The 26,741-nt window shown below is 38.1% G+C and overlaps 8 protein-coding genes across 8 annotated transcripts; 2 read left to right on the forward strand and 6 right to left on the reverse strand.

Moving 5' to 3' along the window:
- Nucleotides 1–532: 532 nt before the first annotated feature.
- On the reverse strand, nucleotides 533–1,655 carry PHYBLDRAFT_132146 (hypothetical protein). Its single transcript, XM_018429471.1, has 6 exons — nucleotides 1,579–1,655; nucleotides 1,368–1,473; nucleotides 1,277–1,308; nucleotides 1,085–1,159; nucleotides 834–939; nucleotides 533–726 (listed from the first exon to the last, which is right to left on the reverse strand). The coding sequence occupies exons 1-6, from the start codon at nucleotides 1,648–1,650 to the stop codon at nucleotides 656–658; spliced, it is 462 nt and encodes a 153-aa protein (XP_018294123.1). The 5' UTR covers nucleotides 1,651–1,655; the 3' UTR covers nucleotides 533–655.
- Nucleotides 1,656–2,287: 632 nt separating this feature from the next.
- Nucleotides 2,288–2,960, reverse strand: COX4_2 (cytochrome c oxidase subunit 4 COX4; the record flags this gene model as incomplete). The annotated part of the gene is made up of 3 exons (XM_018434100.1): nucleotides 2,288–2,424; nucleotides 2,518–2,646; nucleotides 2,759–2,960. The coding sequence occupies 3 exons, from the start codon at nucleotides 2,958–2,960 to the stop codon at nucleotides 2,288–2,290; spliced, it is 468 nt and encodes a 155-aa protein (XP_018294124.1).
- Nucleotides 2,961–3,411: 451 nt separating this feature from the next.
- PHYBLDRAFT_143068 (hypothetical protein) lies at nucleotides 3,412–3,657 on the reverse strand (the record flags this gene model as incomplete). Its single annotated transcript, XM_018430930.1, has 2 exons — nucleotides 3,412–3,488; nucleotides 3,549–3,657. 2 exons carry the CDS (start codon nucleotides 3,655–3,657, stop codon nucleotides 3,412–3,414), a joined length of 186 nt encoding a protein of 61 aa, XP_018294125.1.
- Nucleotides 3,658–3,989: 332 nt separating this feature from the next.
- PHYBLDRAFT_123388 (hypothetical protein) lies at nucleotides 3,990–6,056 on the reverse strand. The gene is made up of 6 exons (XM_018428925.1): nucleotides 5,940–6,056; nucleotides 5,834–5,874; nucleotides 5,539–5,659; nucleotides 4,783–5,454; nucleotides 4,430–4,699; nucleotides 3,990–4,358 (listed from the first exon to the last, which is right to left on the reverse strand). Exons 1-6 carry the CDS (start codon nucleotides 6,048–6,050, stop codon nucleotides 4,224–4,226), a joined length of 1,350 nt encoding a protein of 449 aa, XP_018294126.1. The 5' UTR covers nucleotides 6,051–6,056; the 3' UTR covers nucleotides 3,990–4,223.
- Nucleotides 6,057–8,378: 2,322 nt separating this feature from the next.
- PHYBLDRAFT_110386 (hypothetical protein) lies at nucleotides 8,379–8,654 on the forward strand (the record flags this gene model as incomplete). The annotated part of the gene is made up of 1 exon (XM_018428165.1): nucleotides 8,379–8,654. A coding segment is annotated over one exon (276 nt), but the record flags the coding sequence as incomplete, so codon positions are not given.
- A 362-nt stretch (nucleotides 8,655–9,016) lies between these two features.
- Nucleotides 9,017–10,542, reverse strand: PHYBLDRAFT_85836 (hypothetical protein; the record flags this gene model as incomplete). Its single annotated transcript, XM_018443623.1, has 9 exons — nucleotides 9,017–9,081; nucleotides 9,152–9,230; nucleotides 9,413–9,497; nucleotides 9,563–9,674; nucleotides 9,833–9,905; nucleotides 10,036–10,052; nucleotides 10,129–10,198; nucleotides 10,370–10,428; nucleotides 10,479–10,542. 9 exons carry the CDS (start codon nucleotides 10,540–10,542, stop codon nucleotides 9,017–9,019), a joined length of 624 nt encoding a protein of 207 aa, XP_018294128.1.
- Nucleotides 10,543–22,328: 11,786 nt separating this feature from the next.
- PHYBLDRAFT_28028 (hypothetical protein) lies at nucleotides 22,329–25,015 on the reverse strand. Its single transcript, XM_018439922.1, has 6 exons — nucleotides 24,685–25,015; nucleotides 23,968–24,471; nucleotides 23,604–23,787; nucleotides 23,322–23,471; nucleotides 22,769–23,173; nucleotides 22,329–22,525 (listed from the first exon to the last, which is right to left on the reverse strand). Exons 1-6 carry the CDS (start codon nucleotides 24,806–24,808, stop codon nucleotides 22,396–22,398), a joined length of 1,497 nt encoding a protein of 498 aa, XP_018294129.1. The 5' UTR covers nucleotides 24,809–25,015; the 3' UTR covers nucleotides 22,329–22,395.
- A 716-nt stretch (nucleotides 25,016–25,731) lies between these two features.
- PHYBLDRAFT_166063 (hypothetical protein) lies at nucleotides 25,732–26,736 on the forward strand (the record flags this gene model as incomplete). The annotated part of the gene is made up of 2 exons (XM_018435358.1): nucleotides 25,732–25,999; nucleotides 26,288–26,736. 2 exons carry the CDS (start codon nucleotides 25,732–25,734, stop codon nucleotides 26,734–26,736), a joined length of 717 nt encoding a protein of 238 aa, XP_018294130.1.
- Nucleotides 26,737–26,741: the final 5 nt, after the last annotated feature.

Here is a 26,741-nt window from a genome sequence, read left to right on the forward strand (position 1 = left end):
TTCTTCAGAGGTACTCGAGTTCATAGAGGCATATTGGTTTGTAGAATAATGTGTTGGGCTTGGTGGTGTGTGGTTTCCTGGAGAGGGTGGGTTTGGTGAATGTCGTGCAGAGGCCGGCGGTATTGGTAGTTCTGGCTTGCGCTTTCCTTTTGTTTTGCCTAGTCCGAACATCACAAAAGAGTTCTGGACAATTTTAGACAAGAAGTAGGCTTATTTGCTTAAGAGCAAAAAAGAGTAAAGGAAAGTAAAGGGGTGGTATAAATTAAAGGAGTGACAAGAAATGAAGCCAGAAAAAAAAAGAATGAATATTAAAATAAAATAAAAAATAAAAAAAAGGGTACAGAAATATATATATATATATATTTGTATACAAAAGTATATGGTTTTATATATAAGAGAAAAAAATCTAAAAACTTATAGCATTTTTGCAATTTGAATCAAAAGTCCGTTCATTTACACTCCTGTTTGTATTGAATTCAGAAAATATATAATAATAATAATAATTATATTGGATAAAATGGTAATCTTCTTTAAACAGCTTTATATAATTTTATATAATAAATATTGAAGTTTATAATAGTTTTTCCTTTTGGTATGACTGATGATACTTCTTCTTCTTCCTATACTTCTATTCTTACAAATACTATTTTGTATTCTATTTCTGCTGCTGTTGCTGCTGCTGCTGATGTTGCTGCTGAGCTCTTTCTTGCATGACACTAACAATGGCTTTGTGAACCAAAAAGAAAAAAGAACAAGAAAGAATTCCAGGTATTTCAAATGTGTGTAAGCAAAATGGTAGGACAGATGAACATATTGCCTTTTATGGAACTCACCCCTCAAGCTATTTTGCTTGCCCGTTACTGCCTCTTGCAACTTTTCCAAATTCTGCTTCACGTAATTGACTTTGTCGGTATAGAATTTGGATGCATCACCGACAGACTATTTTATATATCAATATTTCATCCAAAATCTCGTTTAGAGCCATTAACACGCTTCTAACTTCCACCTGTAAAAAAAAATCCGCACACACACACGAACAGGCACAGGCACAGGCACATTATTTTTATTTATTTATTTACTTTACCTTTTCAATGTAGTAGCCAGTGCCGACATCCACAATAACCTTTTCAACGTTACTTAACTTGCCAGGTACATAAAGGTAAAGGCACCAAAATGATCGACCAAGGTTAAGGATATAAATCAATATTCAAGGCGAGTATTCAAATCTAAAATATTATTTAATATCAAAAAAGAACAACGGAAAAAAAAAGGATATAGATGATGTCAATGGAACCAAGATGGTCTTTTCTATTAAATTAACAAGATTAACAATAAGTTTAATAAAGAACACCCATGCACACATATACCTTCTCTTCTCTCTCCCTGAAGGGCATTAACACTGTCTGCACAGTCAGTGAATCGGGATTGAGCACCCTTGAGCTTCGAGTAAGACTGTGTAAGATGGGACAATTCCTGAGATGAAAGGATGATAAATGATAGATTTATAAGTATGCATGTAGATATATATTTATATATAACCCAATAATTTGTTGATAAAAAAAGACATAAAAAATATACCTCCTCGAGCTGATTCTTGACCTGCTGCAGAGACTGGAAATCGAGATCGTTGAGGTTGACTTGCTGTGACATATTTGTTAGACAAGAGAGAAAAGGTGCAGGAACGCGCCAGACTCACACAGACTTGAACATTGAGTGACGTCTGGTTTCCCGCTTACACCACAGATCGGGTGGCTGGAGTGATCAGACTAAACGGTTGTGCCTAAGGCGCCGAGTCAAAATGGTTACAAGACATCTCTCGTTGTCCAAGGATGGTACAACCTTTGTGAATTTCTATCACGCCACTTTTAAACAAAGTACTCTCTCACACACAGACACAAAAAAAGGAAACCTTGTGTTGCTTGTAAAAATAAAATAAAATAAATATAAATGTTGAAAGGAACTACAACTTTCTCACACGCTTCTCCCATTTTCATCTCGGTTTCTTTATCTTGTTCCTATTCTTTCACTTTCTCCTTCTTCTTCTTGTTCTTCTTCACTAGCAAAAAAAAACACTATGCATAATATATGTGATAAAATATAATATACTATATTATAGTATAATCGTATTATATTGTATTGTATTGTATTGTATTGTATTGTACGGACGGGCAAATGTTTTGTGTGTTTGTGTGTGTGTGTAAGTTCTCTATGACAAACGAATATCGCTTCTTTATTTTTATTCTGTATAAATGATTTGTTTTTTTCTGGTTCTCCTGGTAGCAACGTTTTACTCTTCGACAACGTAACCCTTGCCCTTGTAACCCTCGGAAGAGATACCGGTGATAGGGTTGGAGTTCTGGCTCTTGAGGTACTCGTTGGTAGCCTCCTGCCATTCCTTGGTCATGGTAGGGGGGTTCTCACCACCTATATTTTCAACAACAGCAAACAAAAACAACAACAAGAATTATTCAGCAAACAAACGCAATTACGAATGGAGAAATAAAAAAGTCATACCACCAAGACGCATGGCGTAGAAGAGAGCGCCGGAAGCAACAAGAACACCAATAACACCACCTAAGACCTTAAGACCGTGGTTGGGGGTGGTCAAGGGTTCACGGGGACCGTGAGCACCAAAAGCAATGTAGACTTGAAGATTTGTTGAAATGACATGTCAATTCTTGTGTACGTTTTCAATTTCAATTTTATTTTTATTTTTCTTATTCTTTTTTTTCTTTTGTTTTATTTCTCTCAAACTTACAGGCAGCCTTCTTGTCATCAACAGACAAAGACTTCCAGTCAGCCTTCTGTGCCTCTTCAAGCTGCTTTGCGACAGTGTTCTGCTCAGCAGTAGACAAAGTCTTCCAGCGGGTCTCAAGGTTCTGGACAGAGACATTTGTGGAGGCGTTACGGCGACCGATAACGCGAGCGGCGCGCTGGGCAGTAGTGGCAGTACGAAGCATCGTTGTAAGATAAATAGAAGAGAGGGGAGGGGAAGAAAAAAAACAGGCGGGCGGTGTTTAGCTGTTATTATTTTTTTGAATGGCCAAGATGGAGAAAACCGATTCGTACCGGAGGCTGGATTGCGCTTGCGTCATCATATTCTATCCACTCCCCCCCCCCCCCCTCCACCCTTGTTTATCGGGCAGGACGTTCGTGGACACGACTTCATCTATTACACAGCTTCTACACACGCCAGCTTAGCAAACAGCATTTTACGACCACAACAGAGATTCTAAGAATAAACGAAACGTACACACCAGACCATAACCTCCAATACAAGCCACCCACAAAGACAGAACATCTTTTTTTTATTATTTTTATTTTATCTTATTTTATTGAAGTCGGGAGTAGTTGAGTACTCAAGAAGGTTTGTACGTTAAGACAGAGAGTAGAATAAGAAGAAGAGAAGATTCAAGCTTTTGGTACAGAAAGGGAAGGAGAGCTAACAGGGGATTGAGGGGATTGAGGGACCTGAGGAACGGATTTATCTGTCAATTATACCGACGCAATACAGCGCTACACTTCGCTATACGCGACATCAAACATACCACAAGGCATTTTGAGATCGGACTGCTGGCTGAGGATCAAACATTTGCACATGCGTACAGAGTTGATATGCAACGCGTTGAATTTTATGACAAGAAACACAATGCGCATAAAAACTTACGGTTATTCTTTGGTGAAAAAAATATAAGAAGAAAATATTCAAGGGCTATATATATGATATACATGCTATGTCTTTGCGTAGATGAAAATGTTAAAAAGCATTTATTTCTATCACCAATTACAACTTGCTTGTACACAAATCATTCTCATTCCAGGTTTGATTCAAAGCGCATTGACACATTCTATATTTGGAAAGTGTTCCTACTTTCTTGTCAATTCAACGTGCTATGGTTTGTGTGACTTTCTGATATTTTTTTTTTTTAAAATAATATGAAAAATAAGAAAAAAGAAAGCTTTCCCCTGATAAAAAGAGCTTATATTTTCCTGCTGAATTTTGTACAGATTCTTTTATTTATTTATTTATCACTATTATTATTATTGACGGTATAGCCAATTGGTTGTTAAAATATTTCTTCTTAAAATAATAATAATCATAATAATAATACAATACCAAGAAATACAAAAACTCTATTGATACAGTAATTGCTCGTGTGTGTATTTATGTATATATATATGTATGTATGTGTTTCTTTGGATATTCTTATCGCTCGCTATCTTTACTTTTCTTCAGCAGTGGTTTCTGCATAGTTCTCGGTCTTCATGTCGTTCAAACCCAAAGACTCGTTAACTTCCCAATCACGCTCATAAGTCTCAATCTTCATCTCCGGATCCGGGTCAGGAGCATAGAGGTTCTACAGCAACAGCGAACAAGAATGTGTAAATTTTTAATAAAATAAAAAATAAAATAAATCATGGTTCTTACTTGGAGATATGAGTTGGAAAGAGGATCATCGACAATCAATGTAACAGGCATACGCTTGCCGTCAGCAACTTCTTGAAGACTGTCCAAGAATTTGGTCCATCTTTCCTTGCTTTCACCAGTAGTAGAGTCACCTCTCAAGAAGGAAGCGCGGTCACGAAGTTCCTCGTAAACCTGTCTCAACAAACCCTCGACAGTAGTGAAACGACCACCCAAGGTACCAGGAGTCAATTCGAGGTTAATCTCGGGAATAGAGAGACCACAGGTTTCAGACTGTGGAACGAATGAATAAATGCATTAGTTAGCAAACCAAAACAAAAAAGAGATAAATACAAAATGTGTGTAAATTTGTTTACCTTGAGAATATCTCTTGAAAGATCCTCAGTCTCGGTGATGTTGAGAGTAATCTTGGTACCCTTGGCAGCAATAGCACCACCAGCCTTGACCTCGTTACTCTTGTATCCACAGTGCTCGCAGTTAGTGGCCATAATAACAACTTCCTTAAAGTGAGGGATGTCAATCATGTGCATGTTGGTCTCACTAGGCATGTTGCAGTGGGAACAGTTGGAAGGGAAAGTCATAACCTCGGGAACCTCTTCATCCTCTTCTTCGGCAGCAGCAGCGGCAGCAGCAGCAGGGTTGGTAGGCTGTTCAGGCTGGAGTCCCAAAAACTCGGTCTGCTCAGCCGAACGAGTGTAGGTCTTGACCTTTAATTGAGGATCCTGAGCAGGCAAGCATTTGTTCTCGATGTAAGAGTTACCAGAAGGATCATCAATAATGAGTGTAAATGGTTCCTGGCCATCTTTGTAGCCTTCAAGCTTTTTAACAATAGCTTCAATCTGGTTGTAAAGCTCCTCGTTGGTGTGCTTGCGAACGGCCTGACCCTGAGCCAAGTCATCAATGGCATTACCCAACAATCCTTCAACGGTGGTCAAAAGTCCGCGGCGGTTATTTGCGGGGATCTCGAGATCAAGCTCTTCGAATTTGACAGAAGCATAGTCAGACTTTACCAATTGGCGGTCCAAATCCTAAAAAAAAATAAAAAAAAATATAAATTAAAATTGTGTATGTATGCATATAATATAATTTCTAGATAAAATATCATGACTTACTCCCTTGCCATTAACTTTGAGAGTAACAGTGTGGCCCTTTTCACTGAACGATCCAGCGCTCTGGAGTTCGTTGTTACGGAATCCACAGTGAGGACACTCGAAAGCCATAATAATGATTTCCCTATAAGCCAATAATAATTAAATAAATAAGCACATTATAAGTTTACTGTTAATACAAATAAGAATTTGATATACTAAAAAACATATTATGCATATGCATATGTATATATGTATATATATTCATATAAATCTAAAGTTAAAATTAAAGTATAAACCTATATAGGTTAATATGTACTTGAAGTGAGGAATCTTGGTGAAAAGCATACGTGTAGTACCCTAAAATATAATAAAAAAATATACAGTGTAAATACCTATTCTGTTTTGACATGCTAACTACTTACATTCTCGTGGCATCTCATGCACATGCTCTCAATCTCAGCTGGCTTGCTGTTGTCATTCAAGTCCACAAAGAGAGGTCCATTTTTATCGGGCTGCTGTACTTTTTCAGACATCTTGAGTTAAAAGGTAAACAAGAAAAGAAAACAATAAGCTTTGTCCTGCAAAACCGTTTTTTTTAAAACACATCAGAAAGAATGCACTGGAATAAAGCAACAGTCACGGGTTAATAAGTCATTTTTTTTTATTTTTATTTTTTTATTTTTATACGATGATACAAAAAAAAACCGAGTAACCTTCTAAAAATGGAAAACTCTAAAATAACTATCGGTTCTCACCAACTGGATAATCGATTATATATTGTGCTCTCTATATTTAGGCAGCACATAGCCATATATGGTATTTTGTTTTAAAACCCGCGTATTTTATCCCCAGTGTAAAAAAGGTCTTATTTTTCACCCTCATGTTTGTTTTACTGGAGAAGTAAAAGAAGTACTTTCAGTATAAGCTTTCACCATTAGACAGTGAAGTCTCATCCAAAATGAGACTATAAACTTTGAGCGGTACATAAAACTACTCTATTAAGGGATCAGCTCCTTTCATCTATCATTATATATGAAGGATTAAGTCAATATTCTTCTTCCCCTGCTATTACATTGAAACAATACATTTTTTCTAAAAAAAAAAAAGTGCCCGCTCGGATCTATCTAGAAACACTTTCTCTATGTCTGTAGCTAAGAAGTTTCTTTAGTTTTGACATTTCCGACAAAGTTATTTAGCTTGAAGAAAAACGTCGGATCTAACAATTAATCGCGTGTGTAAGAAAAATACATGCTATTCAAAAATAAGGATAGAAATAGTTAGCAGAGAGCGAGCGACACAATAGTAATACTGCTTTAGGTAGGTTTCAGTAAAGAATTAATCTACCAGAATAACTTCTTTTTAACCATTTCTCTTGCTCTTTTGTAGAAAATGCTTATTTGTATATATATTTATAACATATTTTTTTTATCTATATATTTGAATAGCAATAATTTGCGACTGGATTTTTTTAATTTATTTAAGTCAAATCGCAGTCACAGAGGCATAATTTTTTCACTTATATAAATGAATATACTTTTGACTCTATTTTTTTTTTACACTATCCAAAAACTTTTTTTTCTATAGTTATAATTATGAGTGTTCAAGGATTCTGGGGTAAGAAAGAGAAAGAGATCTCGTTGATCTGTTAAAATAAAAGAGAGAGTGGAGAAATCCATAACAATTCTTGTACTAAACATCTCTGTTGTTATTCATCATGTTATGTAGGCCTTCAGGTCATTCCCAAAAAGACTTTCAGCCAGGTCGTTACCGCACCTTTCCGCATCTCGATGGTGAGTGATACAGGGCTGATCTAAGTAGAAGCAGAAAAAAAAACCGAAAAAAAAGTTATATTGATCACATCAACTAATTGTAACTTTTACTCTCATTTCTTTGTAATCGATCTAGGCTGCTTTGTCTACCGAGATTGCCGACAACAAGCGCACCTCTCTCTGCGTCAAGGTTGACGAAAAAGAATTCGTCTTGTGCTCCTTGACCCCTGGCAAGGTAATATACATACATATACTTATGAATTATTGGATTGTTGTTTCTAAACTAATCAATTCTTTTTTGTGATAATTTTGAATTAATTAGAGCGAGCAGCAGCCTCTTGACATCACCTTTGTTGAGGGTGAAGAGATCACCTTTACTGTTATCGGTGGAAAGTAAGTTTGGTACTCAAAATATATTTATATATAAAACAAATGAAGAAGAAGAAGAAAAACTGATTTTTGGGTCTGGTTATAGCTCTATCCATCTTGTTGGAAACTACGTCTTTGATGATGAGCATTCCGACGATGAGAGTGGTGATGAATATGAGAGCGACGAGGGAGTAGACTTTGATCTTGACAAGTAAGTATTGACGTGTTTCAATGCAAAATAATATTAGAGTTTACACACACACACACACATATATATATATATATGTCTTGATTTGGAAATATTTTGGTTTACTTATTAACTTTATTATTATTATTTATTGAAAAAAAAGCCTTCCCGAGGGTCTTGATCGCGCAAAGATCGATGCCTTCTTGAGAGGTGACCTCGGCTCTGAGGATGACGATGAAGAAGATGATGAAGAGGAGGAGGAGGAAGAAGAAGAAGAAGAAGAACCCAAGAAGGTTGAGCCCAAGAAGAACGAGAAGAAGCGTGCTGCTGAGGCTAAGAAAGAGGAGGTATCTGCCAAGAAGTTGAAGGCTGAGCCCAAGAAGGAGGAGCCTAAGAAGAAGGCCGAGGCCAAGAAGGAGGAGCCCAAGAAGAAGGAAGCCAAGAAGGAAGAGGCCAAGAAGGAAGAGAAGACCAAGGTCACCAAGCTTGCCAACGGTCTTATCATCGAAGACAAGAAGATCGGTGAGGGTCAGAATGCCAAGAACGGCCAGCGCATCGGTGTACGTTACATCGGTAAGTTGACCAACGGCAAGGTCTTTGACAAGAACACCAGCGGAAAGCCCTTCAACTTCTTGTTGGGTCGTGGTGAGGTCATCAAGGGCTGGGATGCTGGCTGTGTTGGCATGAAGCTCGGTGGTGAGCGTAAGTTGACCATCCCTGCTGAGTTGGCTTACGGTAAGCGTGGTGCTCCCCCAGATATTCCTCGCAACGCTACCCTTATCTTCGAGGTCAAGTTGGTCTCTATGAAATAAGTATAGACTTTGTATATGTATATTTTGCGTTTTTATTTTGCATCTTTTTTTTTTCAAAAAAAAAAATATAATAATAATGAAGAAAAAGATAAATAAATTATAATGTTTTGTTTCTTCTTCCTATTGCCGCTATCAACTGCTACTGCTTTTCCTTTTTACGGCAATATGATGAAAGTCACTCGAGTATATTATATCAAAAGTAGAGAAAGAAGAAGTAATTTGTTGGTATCTTGCTGTTGTTGTGGCTATTATTGTTGGTACTGTTGTTTTTGGTGTTGTTGGTGCTGTTGCTGTTGTTGCTATTATTGTTGATATTGATATTTGATATTACTATTATTACTATTACTGTTATTATTATCGTTTTAGCAGGCACAAGAACTACTGTCTTCTTTGTACGCAGAAGATTCATTGAGATCGACCTTTGTCACTATAACACAGAGTTAGAATAAAGCCGTCACTGTTTAATGTGATGTGATGTGTTTTTGTTTAGAACTTGCATTGATCTCTGTGGCTGTCCTCCAATGTATTCTCCATGCCTGGTAATGCATGGCCGATCTTCCGAAAGAGTGCCTTGACCTAAATATTAAAAAACACACCCACAAACATACATACATACAAAATACACCAAAGATATCAGTTGAATCGAATAATCAATTAATTAATTAATTAAACAGTTAATTAAGTAGCCAATTGTACATCATATTTAATTAAATGCTGATAAGATCTCAAGAGCACACAACAGTAAACAGCAAACTTACATTGTAACCCGCCTTTGCACTGGTCTCTATAAACATAATGTTGTACTCCTTTGCTTTTCTTTCTCCATCCTCTACTGTGACTTGCCTACTTGTGTGTTTGTGTGGCCTTATTTAGTCCTTGTACTCTGGAACAACATTAGTTTGTCTTACCGTTTGTCATTTAGGTCTGTTTTATTACCGACCAGGACAATGATAACATCCGTACCCCTCTCTGCCCTCACATCGTCAATCCACTTTGTTGTATTAAGAAAAGAATTGCGATCTATACAAAAACTTAAATGTAAATATGCAAGGTTGCTTGCCTGTTTTGTTTGTTTTTTTTTTTGGCGCATGTGCATACTATACATACTATACATAGTATACATAGTATACCCATACATTTCATACACAAATAAAATTAAAATATTTAAATGTACTTACTTGTGATATCGTACACAACAACACAGACAGAAGAGTCCCGGATGTAGCTTGGGATCAGGGAGCGGAACCGTTCCTAACAAGTGCCCTAAGCACGATAAAAATCCTTGGCCTATAACAGACACACACACACACACACACACACACAGGTCCACATCATCATACACACATCGGGTCCGTGTGTGTGTGCCGTTTATAAGAATTACCTGTCCGGCAGTATCCCCTAAACCATCACCATCACCATCACCCCTTTATGATTCAGCATCCTATTTCCATGGGTTCCAATATCTCTTTCTTACACAACTGAAGTCGGATTGTACGGTCGTCGAGGTACATCGTTTTGGATAAAAAGTCGATACCAATCGTGGCCTATTGTTATTGTTATTATTATTATTATCGAACACAAATAAACAAATAAGTATAATTCAATTTTACTGAAATTCAATACAATTGTTTGTTTGTCTGCTTATTTATTTATTCATTTTACTAAACCATCTATATGAATATAAACATATATTTAAAGAGCAAAAAAAGGCTTACTTGATATGTATTATCAAATGTGTCATACATGAAGCGCGTGATAAGCGAGGTCTTGCCAACTATAGAGATGATGAGATGATGAGAGCTGAATGGCCGCCATTGAACCTACCACTCTGCTCTCCCAGAAAAACAAGCTTGAACTTCTTGAGCGGGTTTCCGATGTCGCTTGCCATGACTGAATGAATAGGAAAAGGAGAAGAACAAGAACAAGAACAAGAGCAAGGAGAGGGAGAAGGGAGAGGCTGAGTGAGTTAAAATTTCAGGGCTAGTTTCTTTAATATACTGTGTAACACTTACATATTTTCTGCAATAGGCATTTAATTTTTATCCATATATTTTTTCTTTTGTTTTTTTATTTATTTATTTATTATATATATTATATTAGGTTTTGGATGTCACAAACGAGCCATTTCCCTGGCTTGTCATCCAAAAGGTTAAAAATCCAATAAATAATAAATACACAGATAATAAAAATAAAAATCAATTGTATAAATGTTTAATTAATTAATTAATTAACCAATTATATTCAATTGATTTTCTTTATCTTTTTTTCATTCCTTTTTTTTTCGGTGCTTTGTTTCAATTTGATTATATGTTTCAATATTATATATTTAATAAATGTAATATAATAATTGAAAGGTAACAATATTAAATATGCACTCCCTTCCCCTTCCCTTTCCCCTTCCTCCCCCTTTCTATTTTCTTTTACCTAATAAATAATAGGGGTAATTGGGTGGAAGTTATTTATCTTGAATGCTAGATATTTTTTGCGACCTGGTGCACTTGTGGCATTGTAGGCATTCCATGCGGATTATAGGCAAAACTTTTTTTTTTTGAAAGAAACGCACAAACACAAACAAGTGAAGAACAAGGGAGTTTTATTTGTGTGTGTCTGTTTTTTGGTTTTTGTATAGTTGTGAATGGAGGTTTATATTCACAAAAAGGCGAGTCAACTTTGCTATTGAGATTGTCAGGAAGAATATTGATAGACGAGGGGAAGGGAGAAGAGAAGAGGAGACAGAAGGGGACTTTGTCAAAGATAAACCTTCGGTAATGTCGCCATATGGTCAACAAAATCTAACCAAAGACGGAGGTAGCTGCGATGAATGAATTCACAGAGATAATTACATAGAAAGATTAAAGACTTAATACACCAAATAAAGAATGTGAGTTGACGGAATAGCCTGTGGGTGAGTGTAATAAAGAGTTCTGAGCGGGTAGAGTGTTTGTGGGGATTACGGTACGATACAAGAAAACTAAGTGAAGAATATAATTCATAAAAGAAGCTGCTAGCCATTTCAAAATATAAAACAGCTTTTCTCGCTAAAATTATTGGCGGCTTTTTGTAAGATCAATCGCAGGTCTACTAAGTTTAAGATGCTCCTAAGCCCAATTTCGGTGCCTTGTATTGATATTAAAATGAAAGCTATTTCCATTATTTTTAGTGTATTAATTTAAATAACCATCTTGAGCGACAAATGGAGAGTGTATTGTCTGTCTGAATACAACAGAAAAATAAAAAGTATATAAAGGGTCCATTCTTATATTCTATCTCTCTATAATTTATCTTCTTTTAAAAATAATAATAGTAATAAATCAAACTACGTTTTGTAGCAGCTAAAATTATTGATATATTCACTAGATAAATGCACTAGTCTTTAATCAACTTTAGTGCAATATTTTAAGTTACTTTAATGATTAAACAAGATTACTAGCCCTATGAAGCTGTCAGAATCAGACCAGCAGACAAGTTTTAGCTGGTTTGGCAAATTGGTCGCCCAAACCAAAAGAGAGAGAGAGAGAGAGAAGCCTCTCAGGATAGAGTACAGCCTCTACCACAGCTATTATATTTCTACTATAATATACATTTGAATAAACCCAACTCTACTTTTTGTCATAGAAAATACAAATATTTTTGGTTATTTAGTATCGTCTGTGTTAAACCGAGAAACTTCTTTATCGCTGTCTTTTTGTATTGTGGTCTTGCTGCTCCCTTTGATTGTTCCCCTATACAATCTCTCCACTTTGCTCATGGGTCTATGTCTTTATTTCTTCTCCTTCCTCAACAGTAAATTTATTCACACTGAAATTCACCACATACATACAAACAAGATTCGAAGTCGTCCAATATTGCAATCAAAAGCTAAAATTCCTATAATATAAGAGAAAAATGGCCTCCCCCCCCCCCCCCCCCCAAAAAAAAAAAAAAAAAAACTGCTCGAGGGGATCACCCGAGAAACCAAGGTTGAAATTCCTGCCTTTTCATTCATTCATTCATTCTTTCTTTCTTATTATATACATTTATTATTAATCTTACTACTAATATCGCCAAATAGTTATTAAATCTTTCATAGTGATCAATGGGTTTTGAGCTGAATAAGATGTAAAAAAAAAGACTTTAAAGAAGACATTTAGCCCTTAAAGGCTGCTCCAGATTGTGAGCGTCTTACAAACCTATTTTGCCTGGTTGAAAACTTGATAATTGAATTTAAAAATGAGGCATAATTCTAATCATTCAAAATAGTCTTATACTTTAAATTTTGCAGGAAGTATTGTTCTCCAGGAGATCTTTAATATATAAAGAGGAGAAGAAGAAGAAGATACTTGATATTATTTTATTATCTACAATCAATTAATAGCCTATAGAGACTAAATTCTTTTTTATTATTTTTAATCTTTTGATTGTTATCACTGTTTGTTATGACAGCTCTAGACCTTGGTTGGTCTTTCTTATCTTTTAACAAGCTTTTGTTATTATTATTTCCTTTCTTTAAAGGCCTTGTTTATCTGAATCCCCCCCTTATCTCCCCTTTATATATAGCTTTCTCTATACTTGTAATAATACGAGAATTTTTTTTGTTATAAAGCAAAAGCATTATTAAATTATTTCCAAAAAAAAGATTACAACAATCAAAGCCTCTTTTTTTTGGTTTTTGGTAAATGAAAACTAAACAAGATATAATCACTGTAAAATATTCGCAGTAACCACAACCAAATAGCTGTCTTTTGAGCATCGAGAATTGGGAATTGGGCATTGGATAGGGGAGAGTTGAGGGGGTTATCTTTCCAAAGAAAAATAAAATAAATAGAAAAGCAATATTATATATAGGGGGAGATTATCTCGTAACAAATCATCTAGCTATCTATATCAAAAAAATGTACATCAGAGTACCTGATTAATATTACATATATTACAAGGATAGACATTTGATTTCCTTTGAAAACCTAGTAATAAAATCAATATGTATATATAAAGTATTTTTATATTTTACATTTATATTAAAATGAATGAATTTCATTGGTGGATTTCTTTTGAACAAAATCAAAATATTTTAATCCACAAAAAAATAAGCAATAAAAATAAGCAATAAAAAAAAAATTAAAAAATTAAAAAATTAAAAACAAAATAAAAAAAATTAAAAATTAAAATATTAAGCAAAGAACCATTGGACGTCATCAGCAAGTCACTAACATGACGGCTTTAGTCTTGTTTGCCAAAATTTATCCCCTTGGACAGCGGCCAAAGCAGGACGGGCAGCAAGGAACCACAAGACGATGCGCAAGTCAGCAGCCCATCTCAAAGATGCATCGACATTGCTGTTTGCGTCACGGACGAACCAACCGCAGCGGCCTTTAGTGGCTTCTTGCTGCTGGGACACACATTTACGGGCCCTTTTGGATGCCTTTGACAGTCCTCTTCTACCAGGAAAGATACCCCGACGCGAACCCGTACGCTGGTACAGAACAAGACTGCCAAAGGCACGAGCATTTTCGACAGCCGTGGCCAGTGCACCCGAAGACCATTGTACAACAAACTCGTCAAACCATACAAATAATACCACCACAACGTCTACTCATACGTCTACGTCTACCCCTACGTCTACGTTTACAACGACAACGACAACGACGATGCATACGACGACACATACGACGATGCCCACGACACTTGCGATACCTTCGACGATAGAAATGGCGGAAGCAGCAACGTCTACGACCACTTCCTCAAGAAAATCTTCAAAAACTGCACCAAGACGCTTAAGAGAGGCACCCACACTATTAGAAGGTGCACTCTCAGTATTTAATTTATCGAATCGAGTATCGCTAGAAGAGTTAGAGGCAGCGATTCGGAATCAACAAGCAGAAAAGGCATGGTCGCTGTTCATGACGCTGGCGTCTCGCGATGATGTACCACTTGTACCATTACCCCTGTGCTCTGGGTTATTTTCTTTAATGTTTTTTTGTCAACGGTTGGCAGGTGGAGGAGGAGTGTCTCGATACCGACAAAGTCAAATTGATCAAGTGCTAGATTATGTTGAGCAGACACACGAACAATCGTTTGACGCATTTATCGATAACTGTGAAGTTCTCCCAATACCAAAGTACAAACTATTGCATCAAGCTATTCGAAAACAAAAGTCAGAAGAAGCATGGAGTATATATTGCAGTATGCAGAACGACCCATCAAATAACCTGACGTCCATATCGCGTAATACATGCTGGAAAATATTGTCGATGATCCGGTCAGACAAAACGATCAGTAATGCTGAGCGAATGGAAAGAATTGACTTTGTGGCCAATAGGCACAGTGGAAAAGAGGAGAATGGACGGTGTCTACGAGGGGTTGATATTAAACCCCTCGCAAAGATCTACCATCTTTACAATACAAACAAAACTCGGAACGCTCAAAAAGCCATCAATATCTACCTAGACACAAAACCAAGCTCAGTGGATGCACTGGACGAATTGATTTGGCTTGTGGTGCAATTTGGAGAGCTAGAGACTGCTGTTGAATTGCTGAAACGGTTTGAAAAGTCGTCCCAACAAAAAGAACAAATGTATGTCAATTTGATCCAGGCACATCGGAAACGACAGCAGTATGAGGATGGACTGGCTGTGTTTGCCCAATTGTTGGATACAGGTGTAGAGCCAAAAATACAGGCATTCAATGCTATTCTTCAGATATTTGCTGAACAGGGGTTGGGTGAACGGGCAAGTACAATGCTGGACACCATGGTGGCACTGTCAGTGACACCAGATGTGGCTACGTACTCAGAGGTTATACGTGCATATGCAAATGCAAACCAGATGCGAGATTGTATCCGTTATTATGTGAAAATGCAACAGCAGGCAATTGTACCGAATGTGTACACATATAGTATCATTATTGACGGGTTTTCCAAGCGTGGGGATATTCCCCAGGTCATTCAGTGGTTTCAGCTCATGGTTGATAACGATGTTCAACCCAACTCTGTCGCGATTTCATCTGCGATCAAGGCGTTTCGGCATTCTTCACATCCAAATATTGCCGAAGCAGTGCAGCACATTGCCCAGAATGCGATGGCGGCTGGTGTCAAGGGCGATGGTGTGTTGTACACGCTTCTGCTCCAGATACAATCCGACACATCTGGGCCTAATGGAGCGCTGGCCCTTCATCGCACAATGTTATCCCATTATGTGAACCCGACTGTTTTCACATACACCCTGCTTATTGATATCTGCGGCAAGAATCGCATGCCAGATACAGCCCAAAAGATCTTTGAGTTGATGAAGAGCAGTCCCAAACATAGGCCAAATACGGCTACATATAATGCAATTATCAGCACATGGATAAAAGCAAGGCGGCGTGATATGGCTGATGTTCTTATTAATGAATTCAAAACAGAGTACGCAAAGCACAAAGGCACCAAATCTGACCATCTATGGATGGACGCTGGAATAGAAACCCTTCTATCAGGCAACGTTACCGAGTAAAAAGCAAAGAAAAAGAAAAGAAAAGAAAATTGATTTTTACTTGTATTTTTGTTTTATTTTGTTTCATTTTTATTTATTTTCTATCACTTCATGATGTATATACACACTACCAATACTTGATACTTTCACTACAATTTTTCACCACCATTACCACCACTGCCACTGTCACTGCCACTGTCACTACCACTACCACTACCACTACCATTACAACCACCGCTATTACCACTACTTCATTACCGCTACTTCATTACCGCTACCACTTCCATTACCATTACTTCACTACCTCATTATCGTACACATAATAATGTAATATAAAGCATTCAAAGACAAACCGAGTCAATGAAAGATTCACAAGAAGAAATGAATCATATTACCAATTTTATTTATATCTTCTTCTTTTTTATTTTTATTTTTAAAAATGTTTATTTTTGTTTTACTGTCTTGCTGTGGTTTAAACGGAAAGGCTTAACTTCCATGTGTCAAATCAGCTCAGAACCCATAATAGAACTCCCTTTTTTTCTATTTTATGTACTTGCTGGACTCCAACCGCCAAAGGGTCTCTTGTCGTGTCCGATCATCTTTTCTGGTAGTTGCTCAAGCCTTGGGTAACCCAATCGACAGTGGCTCGGGTAGAGTACAAATACCATAATAGGGAACCATCGTCACACTCATCTCGCATGGCAAAGACAAAAAAAAAAAGAAAAAAAAAATGAGACCAAAGAGAGTGATGGAGCTGGATGATCTATTTTTTTTTCTTCTTTCCTTCTTTCCTTCATTTTGTTCCTACCCCCTTATTACCTCTTTATCTTATATTCATACTTCTTCCTTCCCTTTGCTTCCACTCTTCGCCAAACCTCTTTAGCCCTATTGCGCGTGTGTTGTACTGTACTGTCATTGTAGACTTGTCATTTTTACTTATATATCTTATCTCTTATTCCATTGAATATACACGCTCCATACCCTAAACTTTCAACTCATTCTTTTTCTCTCCTTTTTTCTTCTTCTTTTCTTTTCATCTTCTTTTGTTTCTGCCTCTTCTTATTTTTCTCTTATTAATAATATTAATATTAATATTAATAATAATATTCTTACTGCTATTATTATTATTATTACTGCTACTGCTACTACTACTACTACTACTATCTGTTATTTTTCTTTAAAAAATAATAATAATAATATAATATAATATAATATATTATATATTTTATATTATATATAAATTTTACAGCCTAAATGGCACTCCCTCATCATTCTTTCTCCTCTCCTGTCTCACCAAGTCCACTCGCTTCAGTTCTTCCAACAGACTCTCTTTCACCGAAAATCAGTACCGACACCCTAAAGTCACAGCTTAGTGAGCGCCAGAAACAACTAGAAGCCTCTCCAAATGGAATCGGTCGCAATGTCTTGGTCCGCCAAATCAACCAACTCCAAGATAAGATTCGAGACGAAACCGAAGACACCAAAAAAGCTGACGAACTTCCACCTATGACCCGAGAGAAACTAAAGAACCTAGAAAGAGACTTGACAGCTTATCGAGCCTTTCCATCTACAAGTCAAACCCTTCGTAAAGACAAGGTAGCATATTTTGTTCCTGCTCTTTTTTTTTGTATATATAATATATACACCTATATCCATATCAACACACACACACACACACACAAGGCTGATACAGAACACAGCTCTTTATCATATATTTTATATATGGGCCTTTACACTAATATATCTATTCATTTATCTATCTATCTATCTTTACATTTTTTTATTCGCTTTTAAAAACAAATACAAATATCAAAATCACACAATCACACACACTATATATATATATATATATACAATTGTATTGATTCTCAACTTTTACGTTGTACTTTGTACTTTGTGCTTGTGTTATCTTTTTTCTTTCTTTTTTGATAGCGCACAGGCCTCGATCCAATTCCCAGCCCATCTACATCATTATCTCCTCACGACATCATCCTTCCTCCTCCACCCACCGGGTCTACACCTACAAAACGACGGTCCAAGATCCCCAACAAAGACAGAAGAAATACTGACATTGAGTTCGCCACCGAAATAGGACAGGGGCTACTACTTGAAGTGCGAAAAATGCAATCACTCCTGCAGGAAAAAGAAGAACAGCTGCGAGCCCTAGAGATCCAAAAGGCCGACCTCGAACGATCCGCTGATCTGACGACCAAGCAACTGCGGGTACGAGAAGAAAGCGAAGGTAAAATAATAAGAATAATAAGAATAATGATAGTATTTACACCCACCCATTCACGGACCTATCTGCACATCGACATATCTACCCATCTACCCAATCACACGTATAACATACACGCATACACACGCAAACACACATAAACACACATACACATACCTACACATACCTACACGCGTGCACTTGATGTTATTATTAGTTTTTCTTTTCTTTTATTTTATTTTGGTGTGCACGCGTGTGCCTTTGTAAGGAAATGCCCGTGGGACAAAGACGTTCTTTTTTGCTTTATGTGTGCTTGTGTGCGTGTGTTTATGTGATTTGCTTTTTTTTTAAATGTCAGTGGGGGTGTTGCACAATATGATGTAGTTCAACCGACATTGAGTTTGTCTAACACTAATTCTTTTTTTTTATAGAGAAACTTAAAGAAGATATTTGGAATCTTGAGTTGGCCCGACAGGAGATCACCCTAACCGTCACAGATCTCCAGCAGCACCTCAACCGAGCCACGACTGACCATCAGCGGGCTCTTCAACAAGTAAGCGTTCTTCAGACCGAGCTGGATCAAGTGCGGGATCGTGAGGAACGACAGAATGTGACGATTGATGGGATGAAGACACGTCATGAGCAAGACATAGCCTCCGTCCGACGCCATGCAGCCAACCTGGCCAAAGACAATAACGATCAACAGAAGCAAATCGAAAATCTCACACGCGAGATGAAAATCTTACGGGCACAGGCTACCATAGCATCCAAACCGAACTCCCAAAATTATTCCGCTCAAGACGACGACGAGATGAACAACAGTCTATCCGGACCTCGGTTATCAGTTCTCGAGTGTCCTCCCACACCCGAGCCGTCATCCCCACAGCCCATGGTCCGTCGACAGAGTATAGAAGTAGAGACTCTCAAGTCTACCCTCGGACACACCCACCGCATGATCTCCAATCTACGATCCAATCTCCACCGCGAAAAGACCGAAAAGTTTGAGCTAAAAAAACTTCTGGCTGAGTCCCAAGAGACAATCGAGCAGCTTCAGAATGATCCTCGACTTTGGGTTGATTCTCAAGTGCGCACTCATGACCGTAAGCGAAAGTCATCTGTACCTGCTTCTGCAACCCGAAGACGCCATGCTCGCCGTGTACGAGGGGGAACGGGAGGCGGAGGAGGAGGAGGAGTGGGAGGAGTAGGTAGTACGGGACGGTCTTTTAAGGAAGGAGACGAAGGACTTGAGATTGACACCGAACATCCTCTTGGTCGCTTTTCTGAAGAGAGCGAGAGCGACTTTGATCCCGAAAGCCTACCTACGCCAGATCAGAGCAGTTCACCTCTGGCGATGTCAATGGCCGATGAACTCAACAGAGCCAGTCACCGTAATTCAAGCGAGCTTCATCCAACTATCAGTGTGGGAGTCCAAACCGACCTTATCCCTGAACCACCTGTGCCTGCACCTATGCCTGCTACAATCGCACCCGTACCTGTACCTGTACCCGTAACTGTAAATGTACCTGGATCTGCTGAATCTGTAAATGTAAATGAACATGTGCCCATACCTGTTGTTGCGGCTGCCAAGACAGAGTCTGCAGGTGTCCAGACAGACACCACTGAGCCTATCGCTGTTCCCAGCGCATCGATTTCGACACAGACACTTGAGATGGTTATTCCCACTGAATCAATCTCAACACAAACACTAGAAGCAGCGGTTATTCCCACTGAATCAATTTCTACACAGACACTCGAGGAAGCAGTTATTCCAACTGAATCGATTTCCACACAAACACTGGAGGCGGCTGTTGCTCCTACTGAATCGACTTCCACACAAACACTGGAGCCAGTAGCAGTTCCTACTGAATCAATCTCTACACAGACCCTTGAGCCAGTAGCTGTTCCTACTGAATCAATCTCGACACAGACCCCCAAGATAGTTATCTCTGGCGAGACCATTTCTACACAAACACACAATACATCGATTTATGGTGAATCCATCTCTACACAAACAGAACCCGAGGTAGTGTCAGTGTCACTGGCTAATGTAGCCCCCACAGTCAATTATATCGATAATTCTACGGCTAATGCTACGGATAATGAAAAGGCCAAAGACAAAGCCAAAGATAATGCTGCGGCGGCTGCGGCTGCGGCTGCGGCTGCGACTGCGGCCATGACTGTGGGTGGACTTGGACTTGGACGACAATATGGTCTATCACACGCCGACTCTGTCCATCCCACCGACACTTCATCTATAAGTCCTTTTGGGGCCGACCGGTCTCAGGAGACGAGTGTCCCGGAGATCCGTGCTATTTCGCCCGATGACCTTGGCTTCAGTCCGGATCAGTTCAGCCTGTCTGGTCTGGATAGTGTCGGCAGCTTTGGAACCGTCACCATTGCACCTCCTCGACCAACCTGCTCCCCCCCTGCTTCTCTGCTCATCAAGGCTCACGGTGTACTTTCATCCGTGTCTGATGATATTCATCCTGCGGAGCCAATCGATGGCAGACGGCAGTCGATAAGTGCATCTAGTGTGTCAACTGCTGGAAGTGAACTGCACGGCAGCAGTAATAGCAATAGTGCGATTGGTATTGGAGGTGGTCTGGATACCGAAGCGTCTTCGCCAGTAACTCAGCCCACTGATCCAATGATCACACTTATTACCCAGACCATGATTGGTGACTGGTTGTGGAAGTATACTCGCAAGACCGTAGGAGGTGGGCTGTCTGAACATCGGCACAAGCGCTACTTTTGGATTCACCCTTACACACGCACCCTGTATTGGAGTATTCATGCACCAGGGGGAGATGACGAGTCACGGACAAGGAGTGGTAAGTTAAAAAAAAAAGAAGAAGAGGAAGAGGCAAACAATAAGATATATGGCTATTGTAGAGGAGTAAGGATTGAGAGGGTATCCTTGTTAATTTCCATTTAAAAAAACATGATATGAACATTATCACTCTTCTTGTTTTCTTCTGTAGCGTCTATTGAGCAAGTCGATGTCATCTCAGACCCTACAATTAGCCCACCTGGTTTACCAAATGTCAGTATACTGATTCAGACCAGCACTCGCCAGATCAAACTCACAGCTCCCTCTATGGCAGTTCACACTGTTTGGGTCGAGGTAAGCTTAATTAAACTATTAATCTCAAATATATACACACACACATTCTCTCCCTTTATTCTATTCTATCTACCTATCTATCCATATACCTCTTTTCCCCTATACCTCTCCCTCTCTTGCATATAAATTACAAATAGAAATACAAGTACAAATACATATGTACATATATATACATATATATATACATATATATATGTGCGTGTGTGTGTGTGTGTCTGTTACTCCTCATTTTATCACTTAATCTTACAAAATCTCAATATTATTATTATTTTTAGTCCCTTCGCCATTTATTAAAGCGCGCAGACTCAGAAAGGACAAATGCCAGCCAGCAGCAGCACCAACAGCAGCATGAGACTGAACATTATCACCACCCAAAGCATTCAGCAGAAGAACTGGAGAGTGACCTTGAAGATGGCTTGGAAGATGTACGAATGTGCTGTGACGGAAAACACCATGTTTCTAAGCTTGAAAAGGTTCGTGCTGACCGGTCCACTTACCGACAACGTAAGAGCCGGACTGCCCTTCGTCAGGGTTAAAAACAAAAAAATATATATATATAAAATATATAAATATTATGATGATAACAACAGCAACAGCAACAAATAATAATAATAATAATAATAATAATAATAATAATGCTACTATAGGAGAAAAAGAAAGAGAGAGAGAAAAGGAAATAGGTTCCCTCTTTTTTTGAACCTCTTTTGTTACAAGAAGAAGAAGATGAAGAAAAAGGAAAGAAAAATTGTATATATATATATATTTGAATATTTTGTTTTGTTTTATTCTGTTTTTTATTTTTTTATTTTTTTTTTAATTTTTTTTATATATATATTCTATGTTAATTATTTTATTTATTGTCTTATATTTTCTTGTCATTTTATTTTACAATTTTTTATTACCATTTTTTTGGTTGGGTTGTTTTTATGTGATTTATATATTATATTATATATATTAGTAGTGGTGAATAGTAACAATATTGTCTCGGTAATACTTGAGGACCAAGCTTAGCTGACGTCTGGATACTCCTTCACGGTACATAATCTCTTCAATTGGATGTTTGCCATCCATGTATGGAACCAACCTTTATTATATACACATATACATAAAGAAACAAGCAAAAAAATCCTACGTTATCTCATTCACACAATATAAATATATCTATATAGTCGATATAGTCTATATAGTCTATAGGGAGGTAAAGAGGTATTGATGATATCTATACTCTCTCCTTCTTCTTATTATTACAAGTATTCTTTATATGTATATGTGCAGATAGATATCTAAAATAAGACAAGATAAAAATATAATATAATATAATCTTTACCTTTCAAACAAGTCTGCAATTTCCTTTGGGGCTTTTTCATGAGCCAGTCGTTTGAGAGCCTTCCATTCTAACTCCCCAGGACTGGCTGCCATATCTGCTGCTGAGGCCGACACTGTTGCTGCCGAGGCATTTGCTGACGATAGTTGTTTCTTTGATTCGTCTTCATTTTCGCTGTCTCCCAGACTAGGGCGGAGACCAAAGGGAAGAACAAGGACCAGGAACATGTGAAGCTGTACGACGAGGTCCTTGCGCACGAGGTAAGTAATTGCCTCGAGGTATTGGTTTCGGAATTCCTTTGAGGGTGCGATCTTGTAAAGGGGTTTGGCGATTGATAATTGAGACAGGAGAGTAGGGAAATCAAGGTTGGGAATATGAAGGCGAAAGTCTCGGTCAAGTGCGGGGATACTTTTTTGTTTTGTTTTGATATTTATTGATTAGTTTGGTTTACTATGGTATGGTATGGTATGGTATGGTATGGTTTGTTGGCTGGTTTGTTTCTTTGTCTGCACACATCGATATAGTACCCTTTTGTTTTCTTGTTAGCTTAACTTACTCATCTAGTTTGGCTAGAGGTGAAACCACATAATGGTTCCGCACATGTATTGTGTGGATCAGTTTTGCTTTACGCCAATATATCAAGTGAGCGGCAAGACGGTACATCTGAGCAAGTGAGCAATCCAGCAATAAGTGCAGTTCTTGTAAACTAAAAAATGAAGTAAAATGAAAATCCAGATCAATTAATAAAAAAAAAATACAATCATAATAATATATAAGGCCACTACCAAAAGCTGTGAAATTTTCATAGACTCTTTCTATATATTTATATAGTATTCACCTTTGTGTAGGTGTGAGGATCTGGACAAGTTGAACAAGAGTTGGACTTGCATCTAGTGGCATGTTCTTGAGGACTTCTTCAGGATCCTCCAACAAGAGCAGTGTGTGGTACGGGCACAAGACAGGATATGTGTCATAGACATAACCACCGACGCCGTAAATATCCATCAGCCATGATGCATGTCCTTCGCGTGTCCACGCCCCAGCATCAACCGAGCTTGATCGACCGGCGCCATTTCCACCAACACCACCATTAACACCGCTACCGCCGCCACTTCCGTCACCGCTGCCACCACCGCCATTACCATTGCCACCACTACCACTACCACCACCACTACCACTACCACCACTACTACCACTACCACCACCGCTGCCACCAGCTCCCACTACGTTTGCTCCCAGAAGCGGGATCTGAAGCGAGAGATCAATAAAGTCATTGATGATCAAATGGGCTGCCGTGTTGGTCGATATGGCCAGATACATCTGACGCATGTCCTGTGCAAGCGACGAGACCCTCAGGATGTCCTGTGTGACTTGATCGTAAGGCGTGCCTTTATTTAGCGCATCTTCTTTGAGTGAAAGCACCTTGTCAATCTCTTCCTGGACATAGCCGCATCGTAGCTGTTCGTAGCGCAAAGCCGAAGTGTAGCGCAACACAACGTGGTCGTATATGGCCTCTACCTGAGAATTCAATTCGAGATCAGGTGGTGAAAGAACAAACACAACGTGGAAAAGTGTCATGTGCGTGAGAGAGTGGTTAAGCTTGTCATCCGAGATTGGAGCAGGAATGTCATGAGGTAGAAAACCGTGATCGTCATCATCAAGGGAAGATGCCTCGCCATCCAAATCAACGTTTTTGTGCTTATTATTACTATTTCTGCTGCTGTTGTCGTTGTTGTTGGTGGTGTTGGCAATATTATTGCTATTATTTGTGTTATTGGAATTATTGGAATTATTGGTATTATCATGATTAGTATTAGCATTGGTGTTGTTGTTGTTGCTGTTGTTGCTATTGTTGTTATCAATGTTGTTATTTTCATTGCTGTTGTAACCTTGTGATCTGCCATGAATAACAGTATTATTGGGATTTGTAGTGAGACTGACAGGATGACCAACAAAGGTGAGGTCGTCGATACTCAGTTGGAACTTGCGGTCACAGAGACTAGGTTTTGGAGCAAGAGCATCAGCAAGGAATCCAACGTCCATGTTAAAGATTGCATCTCTTCCTGCGAATTCATCGCTAGACTTTTCTTGTTCATGGTGATGATAGTGGGGATCTTTACAGGTCTTTGCGATGCAAGGGTCTGTTATACTGCGATCGCGCGTGGACAATGGTCGTTTTGGGTCAGCGGGATAACTGAATACGTAATGGTGACCTCGAGTGGAGTTTACCACTAGTAAGATTGCCAAGAGAGAACTCATGGATAATAATAGCAGTAATAAGATTTTTTTATATAACTTTTATATAAGTGCTCAGGTACACACAGACACAGACACAAGCAGGCACAGACAATTTTTTTTAAAAAAAAAATACAGACACAGACACAGACACAGACACGAACACAAATGCACGCTTTTGTGAGTAGTATTTATAACAAGATAAAGAAGAAGAAGAAGAAGGTTGTAATGAATGTGACAACAAATGTTAGTATCAGTATTATTATTATTATTTGCACTACAAAGCGTTGATTTAAATGAAATAAAAAAAACCAATGATTTTATATATATATATATATGTTTAGCATTATCATTATTAGTGATATTAATCCAACTGAACACATATTTAATTATTAAGAAAGGAAGTGTGCATAAATTGAAACATTTGAAATTTCATTTGATGGTTTTAAAAAAAAATTAAAAAAATTAAAAATAAAAATAAAAATAATAATAAATTAATTTAAATTAATGAAAAAAGGCGGGAATAAAGTGTAAAATCCCCTCCTTCTTTCTCTCTCCCCCCTCCTCTTTACATACATATATATATATATATATATATTATACATACATACATACATACATACATACATACATACATACATACATACATACATACACACACACACACATTATATATATATATAAATCATACCTACCATCAAAGAACAAATAGAATAATAATATAAAAAAATATGGCAACAAAAACGAATTATTTTATACCAAAAGTCCGGCCATCTCGTCTCAATTATCTTGGATTACTATTTTCATTGATTGGATTTGTACTGGTGATCCTCTGTTTGAGTGGAGGTCATTCCAAGGCTGGTCAAAGTTTACATTTTCTCAAGATCACTGACAATCCACCAAGCCAATTAGCTGTCACATATGGATGGAGAGGTTATTGTATTAATGACAAGACATGGCAATGCAAAACAGACGACTCGATGATGGTGGTTCCATTTGGTAAAGTAAAAAACAAAAAAAAGTATAATTATAATAGTGACAATAAAAAAAATATTCTTGGAACAATATTTGCTTTATATATGTTATAAAGTTTCTTTTGTTGTTCTTGTTCTTCTCATTGTCATCGTCATTGCTGCTGTAACTGATATTGTGTATATGTCTATGTATGTATGGAAACCACTGACGATGACGATGACGATGACGATGACGCTGATGACTTGACAACGACAATTTGTGTATATATATATATATATATGTACAAATAACAAATAAATGTATATATAAAAGATGTTGCTGTGAGTGATATGTTGAACGGAACATATCCAGAATTATTTGAGAATGCGATTCCCCAGGATCCTGATCTGAACCCCTTGGCTGGTCCAAACCCTCCTCACGATCCCAAAATCTTTGCTGCTGCTGTGCTGTGCCTGCTGTGTGGCGGATCCGGACTGACTTTGGGATTGCTTCGGACAATGGGACGTGGATTTGAGGACAAGCATTATGGTCGAGGATTCTTGTGCTGTGCTGCTGCTGTACTTGCCCTGTTACTTGTGGCAGAGTGTTCTGTCATGTACGCCAATGCGGCAACTCAGCTGACACGCGAATACCCTCAGCTTATTGCAACACAGGGTCCAGGGCTCCCAATGATGGGGGTGGCGTTTGGATCATTTGTACTAGCTGGCTTCTGTTTTCTGCAGGGGTGCTTTAGTAAAGAAGATAGTTATCGTCCAATTTAGACAGA

The sequence above is a fragment of the Phycomyces blakesleeanus genome (genome assembly GCF_001638985.1).
Source record: "Phycomyces blakesleeanus NRRL 1555(-) unplaced genomic scaffold PHYBLscaffold_6, whole genome shotgun sequence".
In the NCBI taxonomy this organism is placed as follows: domain Eukaryota; kingdom Fungi; phylum Mucoromycota; class Mucoromycetes; order Mucorales; family Phycomycetaceae; genus Phycomyces; species Phycomyces blakesleeanus.